Source organism: Patagioenas fasciata, chromosome 16, assembly GCF_037038585.1.
Source record: "Patagioenas fasciata isolate bPatFas1 chromosome 16, bPatFas1.hap1, whole genome shotgun sequence".
Classification (NCBI taxonomy): Eukaryota; Metazoa; Chordata; class Aves; order Columbiformes; family Columbidae; genus Patagioenas; species Patagioenas fasciata.
In genome coordinates, this window is record NC_092535.1 from 10,800,846 (window position 1) to 10,824,813 (window position 23,968).

Here is a 23,968-nt window from a genome sequence, read left to right on the forward strand (position 1 = left end):
ATGCACAAGTTCTTAATCCCCCACCAGATGAGTCCTCTACAACAAAAGAAGACTAAAGATGCAGCCAATAGCAGGAGTATTTTTTAAATAATTCTTTTCTGATACAGACTAAATTAAAGTACTTTCACATGTTGGATGAGGCTTCAGCAAGACACTGGCTACCTCATGCTAGAAAATGCACGTTAGTAACCTCTGAAATTTTATTGCTATCATCTCCGATTCCAGCTGCACCAGTCACACAAAGCTACAGACATTTACTCCGTCTGTCGGTCTGGCTGTGGATTGCTGCCAGCTTGGTTTCTGCTTTAACTTCAGAATATCACAGAACCCACTTTTTAGGGCACATCCTTCATACCTCTGCTTTGTTTCTACCCGGTTAGACACTGGCATCAAGCATGTTTTTCTTGTTATAATTTAAATTACATCATCATAAGGGGAATTAAAATGGAAATAAATTGTCAGTGCGATGGTTGGGCTGTTTTCTGCTCTCAAAGTACATCTTGAGCAGTAACCCGGCAAGCAACAGCCAGCGCTGGGCTCTGGGGCCAAGCAAAGGAGCCAAGCACAGCCATTACCTTCTTTAGCAAGTTTGCCCAAGTGTTTCTCCAGGCTGGTAATGCGGTGTTTCTCCAGGTAGCTATAAAATTGGAATAAAGTAACCGGCTCTGTTTGGAGGTACAGAGAGGAGAGCAACCCGTCACAGGTAACAATCTGCTCCAGCAACCTCTGCAATACTGGAAGTAACACACAAAAGAAAGGAGAAAATGAGAGGTTGGTTAGATGGAAGCTGTTTTTTAAAAAAGAAAACACAAGTTCTATTTTTTTCAATGCACAATTTTTATCCGTGTGATAAAATGAAGTCAGTGGGGCCTTGTGTTCAAGGAACAGACCGGTACCTGCTTCTAACTGACGGGGGTATTTTTCCTTCACTTTAAGCGTCAGTGTGTATTTCAGTGCATGGCGGAATCTTTCTGCTGAAGCAAGCAAGATGCTGCCCGGCTCCGCGAGATCGCTCCAGGTTTTCAGATAGTGCTTCTTCTTTTTAGCCTTCTGAATAACTGAAACAAAAAATCCACATTTCAAAAAGTTAGTGAGCCCGAGCAGATTTCGGATTTTATGTGAGAATCAGGCACCAGATGGCATATCTAGAGACGCGTCAGCATAACTTGCATTTGCGTTATGTGGATGGCTTTGTTCAAAGCAGGAGATTTGCTGCCAGTATTTTAACATCTGCAAGTATTGATTTCACCAAGCTTGGGCTGAGCTCCTAGAATGTCATTGTGAGACCTGAATGGGATGCCTAGCAACTCTTCTGCCTCTCATTATTCATTTTATCCCAGCATCTGAGTCAAGGTCCAGAAGAACTTTCTGTGAGTTTAACTGTTTCCACTTCTAACGCAAGAGATGGGCCATTTCCAACATCCTAGAGACCCTGTCTGATGCACCTTCCCAAGTGGAGAACTCTGAACCTCACAGGCTTTCTTCCATCAAACACTTCACAAGAGCACTTGAAGCAATACCCTGTGATTTCTCACTGTCATTTAAACCCTGTAATTTCACACCCTCACCTACAGAGATGTTGAACTCGTGTCCTGCATTTAAGACTCCTACACAGTCCTCATCCCATCGTGCCAAAGGCCCTTTGCTCCAGGGAACAGCTTATTCTCACATCCTTCAGGATAAAATCTGTCAGCAAATGCTTCCAACTAAAATTTACATCCCTGCCACTATATTTACCAAGATGAGAACAAAGCCCTTCAAAATCTCCCATTGTGCCTTTATCTCTTTGTCACACCCAACAGTCAACAGAAGGATTTAGTGCGGGAAGACCTGCCATGGGAAAAACTGCACACCAACCTTTGCTTCCAAATGTGTGCACAAGTTGGGCTGCTTGCTTACTAAAGTAAAAGCACAGATTCGAAAGAGGATTTTATTAAGGCTATTCTGCTGTTCTTTGACTGAACCTCCATCACCTATAACATCACTGTTTCTAAGACGCACCAGTTCAGCTCCTATTTCTTTGAGCTGAACTTCTTCAAATCTTTTTCTTCCTTGCAGGAAAAAAAACCCGAAGGAACTATGAGCCCTTTTTTTTCTAAGAATCCCAGAATGTCAGGGGTTGGAAGGGACCTGGAAAGCTCATCCAGTGCAATCCCCCCATGGAGCAGGAACACCCAGCTGAGGTTCCACAGGAAGGTGTCCAGGCGGGTTTGAATGTCTGCAGAGAAGGAGACTCCACAACCTCCCTGGGCAGCCTGGGCCAGGATCTGCCACCCTCACCAGGAAGAAGTTTCTTCTCAAATTTAAGTGGAACCTCCTGTGTTCCAGTTTGTACCCATTGCCCCTTGTCCTAAGAGCTGTTTTAATTATGTGAACGTTTGTAAGGAATTTAGAATGAAACTGTGATGTGTCTGGAGAAGCTCAGTGTTACCTGTACCTCACGTCTCTGCTGTGCCTTAGAATAACGCAGTTACTCACTTTCTTCAACAGACATATCCAAGACATCCCCCAGGACTCGCGTCTGCTCTGATACTTCTTCCAAAATGCTCTCCTGGACCACTTGGGCTACATTGGGTGACCTCAGTTTCTGAAATGCAACATGCTTATCTTAGCAGCTGAAACAAAGGCAGCACCAAGCTCAAGACAAACAAGTTTCTTAGACTTGAACTGCCAGAAGTCTGTGAGAAAACACCAGCTGCACTCAAATAGCCTCTTTGCCCATCACAGCATGGACAGGTCACTTCTGAGTGCAAAGCTGCTCAGCAGAATAGGTTGAGTAAAGCATATTACGCTGGAACAGGCTGTCCAGCATTTGACATTCTTCTCTGTCCCCATCCATTGACGACTGCAGCAGATCAACACCAACGGCTACACCGTCCCCTGCTGCACACCCTCATCCCAGGCAATACTTTTGAGGACAACAATGTGCTTGAGTACTATAACCGAAATTGAGGATTGAGGTCTCAGAGGGAGATAAGAACTTTTTCTTGCTCTATGTGCTACCAGTAGTAGCAGTTTCTCATTAATTAAAAAAATTGATCACCTGTTATTGATGCATAATTCAACCCAAATCTGTCCCACTGCATTAGCAGCCTGCTTTGGCCACAAAGGTGTTATTTAGAGCTCCAGCAAAGCCCAGAGGCTGAAAAAATACCTAGCAGCAACATTTTGTATGACACATTCTGTGCATACACATGTACACATGGCATTTTTGGGACTCAATTTCTATTCTGAGTCTTTCTGCTCCATAAAAGAACCAGCTACATATCCACTTCTGTCTGTAACCAGAATCAACAATTACAACCAGTACCCTGGAAACCCACAGGCTACTCCTTACCTGCAAAAGACCTTTGCACAACTTCAGGTGAGTTATCAAGAGTGCGTCTAAGTTGTCATCGCCAGTAGTTACGTCCCTTGCTTCTGTTCCTGTGTCACAGCTCGGGGACTGAAGCGTGCTGTCATTGTATGTACTGTTGAGATGAGGGAAAAAGAAGTTAAAACGTGACCTCAGCAGCAAACGAATGTGAAGATGTCCAGTCTCAGCAGCAGCCTTCAAGCAAGGCGCAAAAGTACAAACCAGGTAGCATTTAACAGAGAACACCATTTTTTAAATCACATTTAAGACATTTTCTAAACAAGGACTTTATTTCTACAACTCATTCCAGAACAACAATAGCAGATCAGGTGATCCCACAAAATCCCATTTTGGAGAATCGATACTAGGAAAATCAATACACTTCAAATAACGTGAACTGAGTTGCTGGATCATTTGCAGTGTGTCAACTGCAAAAGCAGCACGCAGAACAGACAAATCCCTTTGTGTTCTCCCAGTTTGATGATACCGCGAGTGTAGTAAGTCTCCCAGGATCAGGTTTGTAGCTCTGAAACGTAAGTTTCAGCGCTACACAACTTGCAAACTGCAAAATGGAAAGCAAGAACAGGGAGAAGAGCTCTGTAAGTCACTAGTAGCTCTCTCCCTCACTAGCGCAGGGCTGCTCAGCATCACCCTGATAAGCCCGTTTCCCGCAGTCCCACGCGTTAGGCCTTCTCCCATACCCTGCAGGTATCGCTCTGCAATGTTTTCTGTAAGCTCAGTTTAACTTTCCTGCTATTTCAATCTGGTAGTTATTCCGAATTATGAATCTCAGAGTATTAAATAAAGGTTTCTGTGCTGGATGTTTATACAAACAGCTCTGCGCAATCGTTACTTCGCTGAGTATCATGGATCAATAAGTGTTGCTGGGATCAACTCTCATTCCCCCTTTCCCTTGTCTCCTGTAACGCGAGGCTGCAGATACATACCCGATACTGGCTGTTCTTATGCTTCCAAATAACGAAAGCTCATCAGCACTACAGTCGGCATTTAAAAAGTCAAAACTTTCCAGTACTGTCTCCACCATCAAACTTTCCATAGAAGAATGTTTGTGATGAAGTGTCTTTAGCTGTTGAACGAATGAAAGGTAAAAGATTGTTATTTATAGTTATCAAGTCATTTTGCACAAGTTCTTTGCTGTTTTTCAAATCATTCCTAATAACAAATTGGTTTGCTTTTCTGATTTCATTTTTAACAGATCAGGAAAGTCAGCTCTTGGTACTGCACTCTGATCCCAAAATAAGATTGCTAACTGAATTCAAACTATGCTTCAGTACTTTTGTCTGTCTGTCCGTGTCTTTAGATTCCCATGCCTGTTAAATTTGGTACAAGAGCTGATTTTCTCAGTATCTTTCACCCCTCAGTGTAATTGTCACTTATTCCCCATTTCAGATCTAGAAGTAGCAATCTTGGGGCTCTGTCACATTCCAGTGTAGCATCCAAGAACTTTGGTATCAATACTGGATTTCATGGGGTGTGCACACAGCATTTGAAGGCCACCTCTGAGAGGTGCTGTGCAGCACAGCGCTCCTGCAGAGCTGGCTCTCCGAGCAGCTTTTCCTGAGCAGTGCCTGACCTCTGGTGGCCAAGCTGGCTTTGTGGGAACATGCCATCGATGCACCATTAAGTCAAAACCACCACAGGGTCATGGAACTTCTACAGTTTCAGGATTCACAGGGGAAGCTACAGCTACACCATCTACCAAGAGTAAAACACTACCATACCTTTAATTTATCCCTCAGGGATGAAACCTGGTATTCCAATTTCTCCAGCTGGGCTTTCCCCACATCATGTAATTTCAGTAAATTTAACACTTCAAGAAGAGTCTTATCAATTGACTTTGTACATCCATCTAGTTTCAGGCTATTTGCAGCATTTGAGCTTTTCTGACTAATGTCTTCTTGCTCTGTCAGACGGCGATTTCTGGTCTGGTTGAAGGAATCTCTGCTACCTTTGTGACGATGCAGAAAACTAGATGGGTGATTTGGAAATCCATCCACACATGGAGTCTTCTTCAGGATATCTAGAGTTGTGTGATTTGGAAGAGGCTGCTGTTGTTCTTCAGCACTAGACTCTTTAATAATCACTGATGGCAACGTCCTGTGGTCCAGAGCTGGAGTTGTGTTTCTGGATTCTGTCCCTTTCTGATCCTCACTGCTGAACGAGTCTGCCTCACTTGTCTCTGCAGGATTGTGAGTTTTGTTCCTTCCAGGCACATGAAAATCACAGGCAGCCAAGTAGCTCAATATGCTGGGGGTTTGAGCTTCATCACTTACATCCCCTTGGTTCTGCCTTTGCTGCAAAACAGACTGCAGCAAACAGATTTGTAAGTGAACACATACATAACTGAAAAGCATGAGACACCATCTAAGATAGAGAACTGGGGTTTCCTGTTCTTGGAAACACACAAACTGATCAAAACCACAGGGCTCTCGTGCACAAAGGAGCTGGCCAGCAGAGACTGGACAGAAGAAACTATCAAAACAAAGTACTAAGAGCCTACTGGATGAAGGAAGCAGAGCAGCAGTGACTGTGCTTCACATCTTTCAGATGAATGTTACCAAGACGGCTAAAAAAATGGTTTCTGGAAAAAGAATCTTGCCAAGCAGCTGTCAGGTCACATCAGCTCAGGACAGGATGTGAACATACTGGTTGGAAGAAATGTTCATGTTTAAGAGTCCAACATACCCTGTACAAATAATAGACCTTTCTGAAGAAGACTGCATATTCTGCTGCCTTGATGAGGCAACGCCAAACCTGACTTAGACTTGATGTTAGGAAACATACACATGATGTTACCAGTATTTGATATGTATGGCAGAACTCACAGGATCACACAGAACAACCATTAAAACAAAACCCTCTTGAATGAATGAGAAGGGATGGGGTTTTCTTTGCCCCTGGGCTCCACTTGGCAGAAGGTGGGGTGAGGAAGAGGAAGACCTGTTTCACAAGGCACCTCTATGGCACCATCCTGCTCCATGGCTACTGACACAGGTCGGTTTCTAGTTTGATTCCCACTGCAAACTGTCACAGCAGATGCCCACACCTCTACTGTTCTGCCTGCAAAGAATATTTGGCATGTTTTTTTCTTGTACAAAATCTGAAATGCAACTCAAAAGAATAGGGGTTAAAAGAAAAAAAAATAACAAAGCCTCAAAATAAACTGCAATGGCCTCGGAGTGCTATGCTTCCACATTTCTAATGTTCTTCAATAGTCTAATCCAAAAATTGAGTCCTAGGTCCATCCTGTGTGTTTTGCTTTCCTTGGCGTACTCACCAGGTAGTATTTCTCTCTGAAGCTGGGAGTGTTTGGGGGGGTCCAGTTGTACAGCGAGCTCTTCCTGCTACCCACCGAAAACTTGGCAGTGCTTCCAGGTGACAGAAACAGGTTCTCCGTGTCAAAGGGGCTGTAGCAGAAGACACAAAGGCCCAAGTGTCAGTAAGTCCAGAAAGCACAGCGTGAAACAGCTGCCAGGATTTGAACTGCGACATTTAATAAACAACACAGGGAATGAAAGGAAAGAGACTGCCTCTCTGCCCAGTATCCGTGATTGCACCAGCAGAGAAAGAGGTAGGTGAAAAGGTTGCCTATTTTACACGGAATTCTCAGCACCCTTGAGACAGAGAGCTGTGCCACAGCCTTTGGAAGACGAATCCAACAGCCCCCAAGCCTGCAGTGCTCCCCGTCCTCCCACACACCCCGCGCTGGCAGGGGCAGAACGGGCTGCCTGCTGACAGCCACCGACACACCGCACCGGGCAGGGAGGAACATCGTACGTTGTACACGTAATCAAGGAAAACTGTCGTTAACTTCCCTGCTGCAGAGCACACACCACCTGCAAAAGCCACTAAAAAAGGTTCATTATCCTTTGAATATTAATTTGAATTTTCATTATCCTTCAAATATTAATAAACAACGCCTTTGGCTGACGGAGGAAGCTTGTACAGTGGTATATGACAAGTTATGCGGTCCATATAGTCGTGGATGAGTCCAGTTGTAGCCCCAGGGGACACTGGCTACGGTCTACAGGAGTTGGACAAGTCCTGCTCTAAAGTCTTCCCAATTACCTACCATTCATTTCTCAACTGCTTTGCAATGCAGTCTAAGGAAACTTTGACAAACTATGTCCCTTGACACAGCTCAGCTGACCAGAAGAGGGAAAACATACCGAAAGTTAAGCAAAGCAAGTTTTTCTGTATGTTACTTTTGTTCCCTACTGATATGTCTTGTAGCACCAAAATAAAGTTTGTTTTTCCACTTAAATGCTGGCATTAAAAAACCAGTGAATTCTATGTAACAATTCTACTCTCATAGAGAGGAATATAATGACCAAACAGCAGGATAAAGTCAGCTGCACTTAGCTGTACAATATAGAAGTCTGAAAAGATCCAAACAACAACGAGGACTAATTAATTACAGGGAAATTAAGCTCTGGTCTGTAGCAGAAATTGAAGAGCAGAGCTCCAGTTCTCTCCAGCTTCTCGTGTTGCATGGGGACAATTCTCAGCAGCATCCTGCAGCAATCCAATGCACCACTGTCCTCCTCAGCACGGAGGGAACGCTCTGTGAGCTCGTCTAATACAGGTTAATTGGCTAAATTAACCAGTATCACCCAGCTGGGGCTCATCAAACAGGCCAGTTCCATGGAGTCACATTAACAACCATCTGTATTGTCTCACTATGCAAAAAATAAATCAGGTTTCTGACAGTAAGAGCCTGTTTGCCAAAGCCTGCTATGCTTACTGATGGAAGCAAATTACTCCCATCCATGATGTTCCTTTAAGAAGAGTCACAGGGACTCATTCCTCAGATTTTTCATTTTTAGCTTTTAATATAGCAATGCAGTAATGCAAAGTGACACTTTGGAGGAAAGGGATGGGAATAACAAGCTAAATCTGTTTTGCCTCTTTAACAACTACTAAAACCCTCTAGCAAAATGCAGCTATTCAGCTGCCCTCCAAACAAGAACACGCGCTCTGTTACTGCAAGAAAATGAGAGTGCAAACCAAAGGGTGAAAGAAAAACTGAAGTCTGCTCTCAAGCATCTATTATCTCTTGGTTGTAAGCTCTTCGAGCATGATCCATCATCTTGTTCCACATTTGTACAGCAAACAAAACATCATGCTGCAAGAGATCTACAAATCCATCTCTCTCAGCATCTTGACATTGACAGAAGCCAGTAGGGGATATTCAGGGGAAAAGCATAGGAAATAAGTCAAATATAGTAGGCTTTCCCCAGACACATGCTCAAATTTGAGGCAATCCATAGCTTACATCTGTCATGCACCAGACTTTGCAAGCAGACTATTGTCTTTAATTGTCACATGCTTTTCCTTAGTTAGTCTGGTCACCTCCTGAAATCATTGAGAGAAAAATCTCTGCACAGGTCAGGAGTGTGGAGAAATTTAATTACTTAACTTTAAATTGTGGAAAAAAGTGCTCTGACTGGGGGGACTATCTGTGCCTGCACTGAGAGAAACAGTGGCAAATCATTTCCTTCCCACATTCCCCACAGCAAACGTCTATAAGCCTGTACAGCGTTATCCATCAATACCTTTTCAAGGCTGAAAAATTCTATTTAAAAAAAAATAAAATGGAAGCAGCTCCACTTTTCTGATCATCTTTGTTGCCCCCATTCCATTTCTACATTGCCAAACGCACTGATTATGACCAATGACAACATTGGCACTGAACACACAACACTACAGTGCCATCATCGCCAAGGCCAATGTCAGCACACATAACTCTCTTTTAGCTTCCCCGAGCACCAGTGCAGGACTTCAGTGCTCAACCCTAAAACACATGTGTCCAGCCTGAGCTTGAAGGGGTTATAACTCATCAGAGCTCACGTTTCCTAGGTTGAACCTCCCATACCAGCAGCTTTGCACCCACATAGGGTCAGCGGTGCCTCAGCCAGCACTGAGCGTGGACTCCCAGGGAGACACCGTTTCGTCATAAGCACCAAAGCTGTGGAAGGATGGAATACTTGAAATTTCTACCATTTCCCTCATCCTGCTGCATTTCTCTGTTGGGTGTGCAAGGAGGACACTTCTTGGTTTATGTTCAGAGGAACACAAGTAATCAGGCAGAGCATATAAGAGCTGAATTAAATCCAGTCTTCAGCCCCAGGGGATCCACCCTCCTTCCTCCCACTGCCAAGACCATGCCCTCACCACTCTCCATGTATTAAACACCACCAGGACAGAAGGGCTCCTGGTGGACAGACCTGTTTGAATCCCATTACTAAGCCTGTGAATCCAGACTTACATTAACAAAACAAAACATTCTGGTCGACCATTAACAGAGATTTCTTTCCCTCCCCCACTGAACACAGGTGAACATGCCCATACAATTTTAATAGTGTGATTGTTGTTAGGTTTCTTCTCCTCATTAAAGCATAAGAAGCACTGGCATCAAGGTTAGTACAGCTTATCACAAATCTAAGCTGTGAAACACCACTTCCACCAAGAGCCCAGAGGTGCACTGATGGACCACTGTCTAAAACCGCCTGCACCAGTAACTACCTATTCACAGAAGTTTTCATCTATAAGAGCAAGACTGTCAGTAGTTTTGTACCAAGAAAAACCCAGACTTTCTTTTTTTATTCTCTTTTAAGGTTTTTTTTTGTTGTTTAGTTGTCTGTTTTCCTCCTCCTCCACAAACTTTGTGAGCCAGGCCAGCACACACTCAAAGCGGGCAGAAATGACAAGCGTGGTTCTGTACGGATGGTACCCTCAGATCTCAGTACGGGGTGTTCACTGAAATTCTGAAGAGAGAACACAGGCTCTCTCTTTGTCCTTCATGGGAGAGAATTCAGACTGCTGTTTAGGTTGGCAAAAAAAACCAAAGTCTTCTGCCAAACTGGCCAACAAAGCCGTTTTGCAACAGGCCCCAACTCATTCACACTCCTCATGGCATAATCCATAAAGGAGCTGAAGGAACTTTTGTCAGAGCCCAGAAGACTAGTGGCCTGTTTAAAGAATATATACATTTGGAAGTGGAAGACTGATCTGCACTTGGATTTCTCACAAAGCAGATCTAGACTGAAAGCTTGCCTCTCAGGGGAGTCTGCGCAAATGAGATGGATTTGTTTAGTTATTCTTAAATCAAAGGGAAAAGCAGCTGTTATTTTGAGTGCTCTGTCTTTGCAAACAGAAACACCCTGAGTTATCACCATGCAATTTCTCCTTTCTGTAAATGACTTCAGCAAACAGGCTGTCAAAGAGAAGGAGCCTGCCAGTTCTGTGCAGAAGTGCTCTGAAGAGTCCACTTGGTACGATACCAACACATTTCACGGAACTTAAACACAGCAGAGACACGCAGACGGAGATTTCTCATACACTGAAAAATTCCAAGTGGGATTAACTCCCAAAGCCAGCACGTCACCACCAGCCCTGCTCCCAGCTCAGCTGGGTGACGCTTGTCCCAAATGCCACAGAAATGCTCATCTTGCCAGTCAAAAGCTGCGCTCCGAGCTGCGAGCTACTGCAACAATCCAGCGTCAACACAAGTTAAATTTATATAGTGTTTTTCTAGAAAATGTAGTCACAAGTAGAATTTGCTTTGAAGATTTAGGCTATTATCTGAGAAACTATGCAATATTCCAGAATAGAAAGGGATTTTCCTCATACAGTCATTTTGGAAGAACAACTTCTGTGCATAATTATTTACACAAGTCATCAACAGTGAAGAAAGGCAAGCAAGTAGATCCAGAAAAAAGTACAGGAAGTGAATCTATGAGGTGCCATTTGAGTGTGTTAAGAAAAGGTTTCTTCCACACTCCACTACGAGTGTGCCGCCTCTCAGTACAGTGCTTCCCGTGTTAGGGTAAAACCAGAGTTTATACCTAGTTCAATAAAGGAAGGCTACTTCCTTCACCACACAATTGTAGCTTCTGAAGACTTTAGGCTTGAAGTCAGTGAAAAAGGACTTTCCCTATAAGAAAAGCATTTCTGCAAGAAGAATCCTTTCGGTTCTGAAATTGCATATAGAGTTTTTGATCATTATATATCCAGATTAAAGGCAGTGCAAGTTTTGGTGGTGTGCGCTTGTTGCAAAGTGAGACAACAAATAAAGGTATCAGACTATCCTGGGGATGTTATAAGAGCCCATATGCCCTCCATGCCCCTTTTCTCTCCTCCTTTCCTCTATACTAAAACATGTGAATGCCAAAACAACAGAATATTTTAATTTGCCTTCATTTTAAAGGGCTGTCATTTCAAAAACTACTGAAAAAAAACAATCTATATCATGCAACTTGCACCATCCTCACTCCAGTTTTTGATAACACTGCCATGAATGTTTCTGCTTTCAGAGTCCAATGGGAATTCACACATAAGGGCACAAGTAAGAGGAATTTTCATAGGACACAGAATGCCAGATCACAGCAAGCTTCTGGAATGAGGCTTTGTTGCTCAGCTAATTAGTGGCTCAACTTCTCAAATAAGAAACAGAGGCCTCGAAAGTCTCAGAGCAGCTGCAGCACCTCAGCAGAACAACACATATACTGATGCCCATTGTTAGATCTCCGGAGGACAAAGTGTCATGACCAGGTGCAGGCAAAACTCTGCTGTGCGAGTTTATTTCTCATTGACTTAGAGCAATACGTGTGTGCGCTTGAAAAGAATTTTCAGATGCTGTTAGCGAGACTCATGTTTTGGCCCAATTGCACATACAAGACAACAGTAAATTTTGAGAACCACAGGGTACACAAAAGACATTCAGAAAATAGTATGTTGATCAATAAAGATTTCCCCCCCCCCCCAGTCCCAGAAATGCAACCTGAAAACTTTTTTTTTTTTCAACAATTCAACAGGAATTTAAACTGAAAAGCTTTGTGGTGTTTCTCCTTTTGGTGGCTTAAGAGACCATGGCAAGGTTTAAGTCAAATGGTGCTTCCAAATGTAATTAAAAGTAGAAACAGGATATTAATTCCGATTGTAAAATAGGTTTGGTTACTTTTTCTTAGGGGCAGGGAAACCTTTCTCTTACCAAAAGATCTGTTTGGCAGACCACACACAACACATACAAGCTTTTTTATTTTGGGGTAATTTTGAAGAAAGCAAGAAACCAACATGGCCAGAGAAGAAGAGTTATATAAGCCTGAGTCATGGGTGAGTCTGGCCTGCAAGGCAAAGCTTCCTGTCCTTCCTAATCTGAACACTCTTCAGTTGCTGCTTTTCTTATAGAGTGCCTAGATCCATAAGTCATCACAAAGTGGCCTTCCAAGAAGGTCCTTATCTTGGAGGCACGTTCAAATGCCTCTTCACCACGCCACATTGGGAAGAACTGAGGGATGCAGTAAGCCTGGTACAAAAGTACAAGTGAAGAGTGTCCATTGTTTAATTGGGCACTTCACTGAGGCGGCCAGATTTAACCCCTGGATAGTAATAAAAGGAAACGGGTTGAAAACCTTTGTTGAAGACTCTTAGTATGGACCTACAGTCCCAGAAAGCAGAAATAACAGTAGTGTCTCAAATCTACGGTGGCATGTCTAGAGTGCAAAAGAAGTTCCAGTGCAGCATCCACAAAAGTGAGAATTTGCTTTTAATAACATAGTAATCCACTACAAAAAATGTACAAATTATAAAACAATTTAACAAGTCATATGTTCCATGAAAATACTCAGCGATTTTAAAAGTGCATCTGCAACCAGGCTTCCCTGTAGTGCACAAACAGGCTGTGTGTCGATAACTCTAATCCTAGTGCAAATATGAAGGTGTCAAGTCTTTGGGAAAGCTCCCTTTTTAGCAAGTTGTGGTCTTGTAATGGTGATTGTCCTAAAATTTCAACTAGAGTTTTCATTGTGCCTAGAAGTTGCTATTTGCTGTTTCTTTTCATCATCTTTAAGATTACTGTTCATGTTTTATAGATGCACATACATTGAGTGGAGCTAGACTTGAATGTTCATTCTGAAGCGCAGTAAACTCAGTAAAAGTCTGCTGGTGAGCCCATGTGGCCATGGCTCTGGTAACAGCAGCACAAAGAACCAAGGGTCACAGAAATAGCTTCTGTGCCTCCCCTGCTCCCTGAGGACCAGTCCCAGAGTAAGAGACCAGCCCAGGAGCCAGGGCTGCTGTGAGGAAGCATGTGGCTGCTGCCTATCCTGCCCCTGCTCTGCAAATAGAAAGAGGACTACAATGTTGAATGCTACTAAGTGACATAGAACCTTTATTTCAAATTTCTAGCTCCAGTTTTTTCATTAAAGCTGTACTTACTTCCAGAGGACCTCCAGCTGTAGCTTGATGGTGCCCAGTTCAGTTATATCCACAACAATGGACTGAGGCTTGGTTGTAAAGAAGTTTATGCTGTCACATGTCACAACACCAACTAGAATAGTGGCCAGTCCTCGCAGCTCTGTCACCTGCAGGGACAAACATACCAATTTTCATCTTAGCAGACACTCCTAAGTCATGTTAATGGAAAGGAGAACATCCCAAGCTCACATCTGCTCTGAGGCTCACAAACTTAAAACCTTGATACTCAATTCTGGGCTTCTAAACTGTTGAGAGCCAATGTCCCACAAGGACTACGCCACAGATGGCTGGAAAAAAGGAAAGGAGTTACACGAGTTGGAGAGCAACAACTGTTCAGCACTTCTGACAAGAGAATTTGGTAGACTATGAATTTAAGAAAAATTATTTTGAAATTTGGAAATTCTAGGTCTGGTATACATACAAATACTTGCCATTTCTGTAGACAAGCTAGACTGCACTATATTAGAACAACGCTGTTAAAGTATATATTACAGAGAAGTAGATCAGCCTACCTACACTAGACTATTGCAGCTTTCAATTGCCTAAAGGATCTGGGAACACAACTCTCTGCATCCATCAGGACCTTTTGACTGTCCTCAGCTCAGCTGTGGACCCAAATCAGAGCTTGTAAGTGGCAGCTCTTTGAGTTTGTTATCAGTGTAGTTACAGGCCTGTGTTTTTTCCATCCTGGCACTTTGCTTCTTGAACTACTTAAAAAAAAATCTTTTCAAATATTTGCTATAAAAACACACTTCCAATTGAAGATCAAGGTGTTCTGGAAGCACAAAGCATCAGACTCAGAGAATTTTAGCACAAGTGCCTAAAAAGTCCACTTTGGGAATTAGTTACATGCTTACATCTCCTTTAAGGGCTGGCAAAAGTTTTGTTGCTAGGATCCTCTTGGAACACTCTTTGGCACTTCTCAAATATTTTTTTTTCAACCTACATATTCATAGTGGGTGAAGATTATTAAGTACAAAGTGGAAAGAGCAGGAGGGTATGGAGAACTTTAGTCAGAAGATTTTCATAAGCTGACAAAAAGAATAAAACTTGTCTTTGTCATACAAAGTAATACAAGTTTTTACAACTCTTACGGGAAAACAGGGGTCTGAATTAGCCTCTCACCTGATCTTCATTGTGCAGTGGCAGCAAAAAAACACATTATAAGCACATTTCCAAAGGCTGCACTGGCAAGATGCCAAAGAGTCTCTCCTATGTAACCCAGTTGTTGCTGCCAGATAGGAGGGGAACATTGCAATAGCTGCTTTCAGACAGCTGCCAAAACTTGAAGCCCTGCACTGGCACAGTTTCCTGGTAGAATAGGATCCAGCACAGCCTTCCATCTCAGCTCTTTTTCGGTTGACAGGAGTCACGCTGCAGAGTCCAGCCCACGAGAGATGCCAGACTGCAGTGGAAATGGTGTTTAAGGATCAACTCCACCTGCTAGGTAAATGCCAGAAAGAACACCCAGGGCAGCCACACAAGGTTCTTTATAAAAACTACAAGCTGCTCCCGAGGGGCACCCACAAGGTGGTGTCTACGTATCACCGGCCACTAGCACTGGTCCCTTGCTGTTAAAGATACGACCTCTTCTGAGGGACTTCAACAAAAGAGTGTCAGAACTTCACAAGAAGATAAAAAGTACAGTTTGTCCCAGCATATAAATGCCTATGATTCTTCGCAGATATGGAGCATCACTGGAGTAAAACGTGATGAAAGAATCTGCAGTGCACCCAGATAAATGGCCGTTTCAACTACACATTTGAAACATACACACATTTTTTCCATATACATATTTCTTTTTCAATGGAGAACAGATGTCCAGGTACTTAATATTTCACATGAGTGACATATAACGTATCTTTTTGTCTCCATATCTAAACTTCACTCTAGAAAATCCCAGATATTGATCTAGGAATTTCAGGTTAAAAGCAAAAGAAAACTAAAACAACCACGTATACCAAACTCTGGAACACAAGGAAGCAGATGCACTGATACAGTTACAAGTGCCTGGAGCCAAGGTAAAACAGAAGTAGATGTCTGTTCAGCAAACAGAACATTGATTAACTGCTATCTTTGCATGGCTAGGGAAAGAAAACTACTTAAGAATTTTGACAAATGCTTGGTAGCCTAGCAGGTAAGTAGTGTGGCAGAAGACCTGTTAACCCATTGACTTCAATCCAACCATTATACACCACACCTTGATTTCAAACTTCTCATGGAGATTGGGTATAAAAATCTTCTCTTCCTCATCCCATGTTTGGCTGTCATCAGTCTCAATCTTGCCTTTCAACCTCCATTTCTGGCGCCCCAGTCGCACGAACACCTAGAAATCATGAACAAGAAAGTATGTTGGGTCAACATATCCCAGAGCATTCCCTTCAGTCCACAGGCCTCATGCTGTTCCAGTACTGCAGGTGCAAAGCCGTTCCTTTGATGACTATACATTTAAGAACTTGGCTAAAGCTAGAAGACTGGAGGTGGGAATTCAGGTTGCTGGTTTTAACACCTTAACTCAGTGCCAAATGACACATCCCACCCATTCTAGAAGAACTGTAAAACTATGTTGCATAGCAAGGGTAGCAGCACTGAAATAGGAGGCACACTGGAATTCATTTGGAACTGTTACAAGTAAGAGAGCAATCCAGCAAGATACAAAGATGCATTCAAATCACGTCAGGGGCAACCTTCCAAGAAACAGGCAGCAATTGTTACTTGATTTGGGGCAACTTTGGAAGACAAAGACCTGACAAGTTGGTTTTGATAGATAATCGCTGCCATATTTTAAATCCTCCCATAACACTTGAATCCAATCTTCCCCTCCTCTGTCTCAGAGAGCAGAGTAATTAGCGGATATGCCAAAGCACTGTTCTCAGCAGGGTAGTGCATGGTTTTATCAGAGGCTGTTTCCTGCTCCCCTTCTATATGTTGCACTCTTGCTCTCCTGTTCCTCTAACTGCAAATTCACAGCATAAAATAAAGGACAAAATGAATTGCTGCATACTGCACCTCGTACTGGTCCCCTGGGCAGAGACGTGCAAACCCCACCAAGCCTGAAAAGAGAAGGAAAACTCCTAATACTTGATTTTTACAATGGCCCCACCGCCCCAGCTTGCAACAAATAAAGCTACTATCAGGGTAACACCCTCTTACGCTCAACCCTGTGCAGAAGCTGTGCCACCAGCCCAGGACACTCTTACGAGGAACAAGCTTTGAGCTGAGGAAAGAAAGCTTGTGAGCTTTTATACTCTGATACAAAATACCAGTGCAGATTTGGTTTACAGCACTGAAGCAAACACGTTTACTAAAACGCTGTTCAGGGCCTAATCCAGAAAGCCAGTGGAAGAAACTGACACCGAATAAACGCACTCAATGGATCAGATCACTACATGGGAAACCCAAAATCAATTAGTCAGCCTTTAAGGAAACAAGAAAGCAACGTACCTTTCATCTTCAAGTGAAACTCTCCCAAATGGACCTCCAACGCCCCTTCTATAAAGCACATGTCCTAGAAGAAAGACTGCACAGTCACTATGACTGGGAAGCCACCTTCCCCAACACACCATCTTCTTATCTTTAAAGGACGAGTGGAGCTCGTTTTGTGGAAGTAGCATAGCTTATTCATTATTCTACTTTCATCCCATTATTTCCACTGGAATTCATAATGGATCCCAGAATTAAAACAGAAATACAAAGCTTTTTCACTTGTCTTTGCGAATACATGAGCACAAGCTGAGGAGCGGCAAAAGAAGGGCATAGAATTCAAGAGCTTTGCCTGCAAGGTATTTATCTCACAAGTTTCAGTTCACATTATGTACCTGTAGTTCATTCACACATTAGGTTTTCAACATGCACCATTAAAATAAAAAAAAAGCCAACAGCAAGTCCTAGCACATTTTTTGCTATGGAACAGTCAGGTCTTTGTTACATGTGTGTAGTGTTTCCTACCTCTGTGCACTCTTGGAAGTTCTTGTAAAGCTCCACAAGGCTCTCTCTGGATGCTTTGGTGGAAGGAGACAAGGAAAACGCGTGTTTCATATTCGCAGCCCCATCACGCAGTCTGCACTGGATACAGTAAGTTTCATAGAGTTCTTCTACCTTTAAAATTTGGGAGGTGGGGGAAGAACAAACAAAAATTACCCTAGCATAGTTTTAATACGTTTTGGAAAGGAACATCAGCAGTCTTCCCTGGCAAAAATAACAATTAAATCCCATTATTATAGTATTGCAGAATACTGCAACTCCTGCATTTTACAGACTTGAGTGCAACAGTTTGTAGACATTGCTGATAAAAAATGCATGGGATATTGAGAAAAAACTTGCTCTGACTTGCTCAGACTAGAAGAAGTAGAAAAACACTGTTTATGGAAATATTACTGTGGGAGCAGGAAACTGATTCCCTCAATATGGCTTAAAGCACCTACACCTTTATCCACGTCAGAGGAAAGATGCGATTCCTTTGGAAGCAGACAGCAGAGAGCAGACGTGTGCTCTACAGAGCTGCCCACTGGGCCCCTCGTGGGAAGAACACATCAGTCTTCCCACAGCAGCATTTTCTGAATAAACTCAGAGAGACTATGCAAACTGGTTTCACAGGCAAACTCAGGTTGGGTAGCACCCAATATTCAGCCTGAATAGAACCATTCAAGAGCACAAATCAATAAATAAAACCCCCCTTCCTGCAAAAAGAGCAGTTACAGCTTCCAGAAAGTAACCAGCATTATTCACCTTCAGATGAATTATAATTAAAGTGTTTTCTATTCAGATAGTTTGCTTAGATAGCAGCATAAGCCTTACACATACAAGAGAGAAAACTCCTTACCTTGCTTATGTGGAACTCCAGTTTTCTGATGTATCTCTCCACAGATCGGATTTGCTTTTGAAGAGGGGAAAGAGGGGGCGACTTGAGAAATTATTTCCTAAACATGATTTTAAGTAACACAGTAGACACATCATCAGTTTTTCCTCCCCTTGCAACATTCCATCTCATCCTCACAAGTCTTACCTTATCCAAGTCATAGTAGAAAGCCTGAAAGAGAAATAGTACAGGCTGAACAGAACAGCATATGTATTTGTACATATTAACAATGCTTTCTTATTCGCTGCAAGACTCTGTGTGCATATGTAAAGTTACACTAAATTAAGATGCATTGTTTACTACAAGGAAAAAGTCCAACATTTTTAGAAGTAGTTTCATTTTCTGTACACTGTTGGTGGGTTTGTTTTCACAGATGCTTGAAATGAGACAGTAAGTCTCACCACCAGCTGTAACAAAGACTTGGACATTGGTCACAGTACATGGGAGTTTCTGATATTTTTTTTAAGTCTAGTTATTATTTCCCAAATGTATGGCAAAGCTGGATCTGCCAATTGTCTTTTCATCAGCATTTTTGCTGAAGGTATTTCTAGGGAGTTGCTATTACAGGACACATTCACCAACTATTAATAAAAAAGCTCAAACTTGATCACCATTTCTGTCCATCTAGAGTCACGTCCAAATACTGATAACTAAACGAACACAAGGAGATACCATCCCAGCTGGACATTGAAAATGAGAAATCACAATTTTAATTCTCACATCAAGAGCTAACTTGCTTGGTAAATGTCTGACTGTGATGCCTTGATGAATCTCACCTCAGTGCTTTACCTGGAAAACTCTTGGAAGCCCTAGATGCAAGAGAACCTTCATTTCTGCGACTTTTTAATGTTAAATACTTAAATGACTTTAAAACTATCTTACCAATCTGGAGTTCCTTTTTGTATCTTTGTGTCGACCAGAGAGATAATCCAATTCAGCCTGATGTGCTTCCAAGTATTCACTGGAGAGAGGAAGAAAACCCAGAGTTACATTATTCTGGTACATTCATTATAACACCTCTCCGAAGAATTTTTCGGCAGAATGTTACAAAGCAACTCCCTTCTCTAGAAGACTTCTCTTGTTTTGCTACAGTGCAGTTCAAGTAGGCCACCACTGCTGCATCGGGCACATACATGCACACGCTGCACTCGGACATTAATTATTTCTCATTTTCCTTCATCTGAAATAGCTCATTCAAGTGAAAGGCTTCATTCTGGGAACAGGAGGCAAAACAAAACAACACTGTAGAGCTGGAAGTACTAAAGGCAAGAGGAAAGGTGGGATGTAGGAGGAGAACAGCAAGTTCTAACACACACATAACGCAGCTCATACATCTCCTTTTCAGATTTTTCTATTCCTGTTTGGCCTTCCGGAACCTTTTCTGCAAGGCAGAAGACCAGCTCATCTGTTGAGCAAGTCTCTTACAGTTACTGAGGAACAAAAATTCATCAACCAACTTCATTTCACAAAGTCAAAGAACTGCAACATGAAACACTTGCACTACAAACCCAAGCTCACAGAAGTACTCCACATGTAATTCTGTGTTTTAGCAAACAAAGCTGAATAGCACCCTCTAGAATGCTAGACAATTTCTGAACATAGCCATTACTTTCTCCAGAACAAGAACTATTTTGCAGGGTGTGAAGCACGTGGTGCCAATTGGCTTCCGCAGAGTCGCTGGCATGCAAGTGTTGCCCCTTAGGAGTTCCCACAGGGACTTAAACTATTTCTGCCGAGACGACCTTCTTCCAACTTCGCTTTTAATACAGAGTAGACTTAGGTAACTTCTTCCTCATATGCTAAAGATGGAACAAAAGTCACTCGCTAAATACTACAATACAAGACAGTCTCTGAGCAGTTAAAATACCTTCATTTCAGATATCTGCACTTTTTCACATTTGCCTTGATGCATCTCATTTTTGGACTGTTACAAAACCCATTCCCCCAAGACAATCAGTGGCTCCAGCATTCACCTGGTTGTTCTTCACACTTGCCTATTAACAGCTCAGTGCAGAAGCAGCCATGGCTGGTGGCAGGAAAGGGTTCACTTGACTTTTAGAAGAGCTTCATCACTTTTAGATTTAAGTATGCTGGAATTGCCAGCTTAATGGAATGGTACCCAGATGGTTAACAGAATAATGAGTTATTGGAACAGCACCCAGATGGTTAACAGAATAATGAGTTATTTGCTATAGCTATAAAGAAACAGGCACATAAAACACGTTCTGTACTAAAAATTTAAGTCACTCCAGCACCAGGCAGACTTAGTCTGCATTTACTTAAAATTTGGACTTTGCATTGCTATTTGATACAGTTGTTTTCTGTAGATTACTTCAGTCAATTAGCTAGATACTCAGTTTTGGCAGGAATCGGGTTATATGGCATTCTCTGCAGAACTGGGAACAAATTCTGATCCACCTTATGGTTTCTCCTTCCTAAGCTCTGATAAATTCTAAACTCTGCAAAAACATTTGGTTTCATTATTCGTTTTAAATACAAATCCACTAATAAGACATTGACTGATATTTTTAGGGCTAAGACTTAGTCTTTTATTAGAATAAAACTGTGACACATCTGAGTTTACAATGTATTATTACAGCGTATTTTATGTTCTTTGCTTAAGAAAATAAACTATGACCAGAATTAATACAGTAGCAAAATTCTGAGGGCAGCAACAACGTACATGAAAGAACTGTAGAATCTATTAGAAAGGACTACAGAGTTTAAAAATGCAAGGAAAGATATTTTGTCTTCAGATAGTCGCTTCAGGGTGTAAGTGAAGTTCCTGGGATATTAGACTAGACTCATCAACAATTTAAGATGTATTTTTATATTATAAGATTGAGGACTCGGTTAAAGTTAGACCAGTTCCAACCACCGACGGAGGCAAACAGCACTTACCACCACTTCATTTGTGGTCTATAACACCAAGAGACCAAGCACATCTATGTTTTATTTGCCATTTCAGCACTGAATAATATCAGTGTTCCTATGAAGTAACCACCAGCTTCCTGAAAGCCTGAATACCCTAAATTCCAATCGCCAGCCCATCCTTTGATCTCTTACGTGTGTTGCATGCTCCCCGCAACTGCCAGATGGAGCCAATGGACAAAACTGGTCTTTGGCCTTTGCACTCAGATCTGTACTGAAGCAACACTGACTGTGCAGTCAACCATAAGAAAGACTCTGAAATAACGCTACATTTAAAGCAAGAGAATGTTATTTACATTGCCATAAGATGGAGTTATTCTACAGCTCTGTTTCATCACCTCAAGTCAGCTGAAGTTTTTCAGGTGAATCTGTTTAGACATTTCCCTTACAATAAGCCATCCAGAGATGAAAGAGGACTTTTGAACCCCAGAGTTTAATTCTATTCGAAAACAAACAAACAAATCACACACACACACTAGAATATCTAACTCTTTAAGTGTTCTTTAATTAGCATAGAGAGAACAGACATTATTTATGAACCAGCCTCCCCACTGTGTCCTAGCAGGGCACACCCTCACTTTCCGACTTGGTTTTATGTCAGTTTTTTGAGTCTAAGCAAACTTCACACAGAAGCTTTCTGCCAGCGCCCCCCAGATCTGGCTGTCCCATCCCTCCCCAAGTCTCTGCACGATCCGCAGACATCCTGCCTGCCACTCTGCATGCTCCGAAAGCCTCCCTGCCTTCAGAGAGATTAGTTGCTCCCCAAGAGATGGAGAATCTCCCCACAGCTCTATTTGCCACTGACTTTTTAGAGAAGTGTAACCTAGGAACAAACAAAAACATTAGAGCACTTTGTTTGTTCGCTCTCAGACTGTCAGAGAACAAATAAAACTTGTTTCACAAGATCCCAAAGCCAACGTCTGCTAAAGTCACTACATATGTTTAGAGATGCCAGATGTAGACAAAGAACAGTGATACACAAACTTCAGCAGCGTGACTAGGTAAGGCAAATTATAATATTTTAAAAGTCCTTACTTAAGTCCTTTCTTCAAAGCTTCAAAAATTTTCTTCACCTGCAGCGGCTTTGGATCCCAGACGACAGCCCCCTTCTGCAGGGAGTTATAAGCCTTGGGGGGTTTCAGTGACATTCTCGATCTCACTGAACTTCTGCCGAGAGACTTTCTGTGGAAAAAGAAAATAGATATGAGAAAGATGCAAACCCCATCATCTGGAAGAAGAGAGATGCCAGACCCACGAAGCTTCCAGGCTACAAGCTCCACACCCAATTCCATATAACTTCACACAAAAACACAAAGCTCTTGGAAACACTGAGAAAACTTTCACAAATAATATTAAAAAGTCAAGGCCCAGCCCTAAATACCTAGTGCAAAAAAGCTACAAGCCTTCTGTGACTTCAGCAACAACAAATTTAAGTAAGAAACATCTCCTTCTCCAAGCTTGACACAGACTCTGAGAAGCCTAGTGCTTCTCCTATCCTTTTTAAGTAAAGGAAAATTGCACAGGTCCCCGTTTCTTTGGGAAGGTGGGAGCAGGCACTGAGCAAGAAAAGGAAAAGCTCATTTTCATAACAGGTTAATAACAAGTTCATTTTCATACTGCTAGCAATTGCATTAACAGACACAGCAGCTCACCAAGGCTCTGCTTCTGTGCGCACATTCACACCAGTCGCTGGGTCAACTGCAGAACTAGTCAAGTGAGCCCTGCTGCAGGACAAGCTCATTCCCATTCTGACTCTCACCCACAATTCAGGAAAATGAGGCAACAAACTTTTGATCTGCTCAAGGTCTAGCTGATAAAGGTAGCATAAAAAGCTTTTAGAAACTGCTATTACTTTGCCTGCATTCACCATTCATTTAAATGATGGCTTAGAGCCCTACCATGTTCCAGAAAAGCAAGCTACCAAACCCAGATTGCATAAAATACATAATCATCAAGTTGTTTTCTTTCAGTGTCTAGCACCTCACTTACTTTTAAAAGCACCTACAAAACCAACATTAAATACTGTTTCTAACAGAAGTCCCCACGCAGGATTTTTGCTGCTAATCTAAAGAGTTAGAACACCCAAAGCCATTAATCGTATCTACACCATTTAAACCATAGAATAAACTCTCTGCAAACAGCTCTTTCACATTGTCAGATTTCTGCTTGGCTTACCTCTGTCTGTACACTCCTCTAAGCCTTACTTATTTTTATATAGTTTTGTTAACACTCTCTGTAAGTCACCCCCCTAAACCAACATTACCTACAGAAGTTTCCCATTCCATCAAGCCAAGACAACTGGTCACTCCCAGAGAAGCTTTTCACCCTCTCTGCAATCCCCGTCCTAAATTCAGCTCACCTGGAGAAATGATCAACTTCAACAGGCTCAGTACTTAGGCACTGGCTGTTTTAAGTTCTAGGCATGTGACTGAAGGCCTAATGAGATTATTGAGCTTGGTGATTAAATCCTAGGCCCAGCACACCTGAGAGCTGTTCCCAGTCCTATTATAGAAACCTTCAAGTAACTACTGTAATTATCCTAATGC

The 23,968-nt window shown here is 42.3% G+C and overlaps 1 protein-coding gene across 12 annotated transcripts in view; it reads right to left on the reverse strand.

Annotated features, from left to right (window-relative positions):
- Positions 1-23,968, reverse strand: part of RIPOR3 (RIPOR family member 3) — a 52,449-nt gene that overhangs the window by 4,128 nt on the left and 24,353 nt on the right. For 11 of the 12 annotated variants that reach the window (XM_071815679.1, XM_071815677.1, XM_065850185.2 and 8 more), the window contains 16 exons: positions 22,458-22,604; positions 19,374-19,452; positions 18,639-18,662; positions 18,456-18,509; positions 17,582-17,731; positions 17,078-17,141; positions 16,643-16,686; positions 15,834-15,959; positions 13,595-13,740; positions 6,654-6,783; positions 5,098-5,682; positions 4,303-4,442; positions 3,338-3,470; positions 2,479-2,587; positions 897-1,058; positions 576-734 (listed from right to left, as the gene is read on the reverse strand). In XM_071815679.1, the coding sequence (XP_071671780.1) occupies positions 576-734; positions 897-1,058; positions 2,479-2,587; positions 3,338-3,470; positions 4,303-4,442; positions 5,098-5,682; positions 6,654-6,783; positions 13,595-13,740; positions 15,834-15,959; positions 16,643-16,686; positions 17,078-17,141; positions 17,582-17,731; positions 18,456-18,509; positions 18,639-18,662; positions 19,374-19,452; positions 22,458-22,604 (2,252 nt within the window). Of the gene's footprint in view, positions 1-575; positions 735-896; positions 1,059-2,478; positions 2,588-3,337; positions 3,471-4,302; positions 4,443-5,097; positions 5,683-6,653; positions 6,784-13,594; positions 13,741-15,833; positions 15,960-16,642; positions 16,687-17,077; positions 17,142-17,581; positions 17,732-18,455; positions 18,510-18,638; positions 18,663-19,373; positions 19,453-22,457; positions 22,605-23,968 lie in introns of those variants that run through there. The other variant, XM_071815680.1, reaches the window with a different exon arrangement.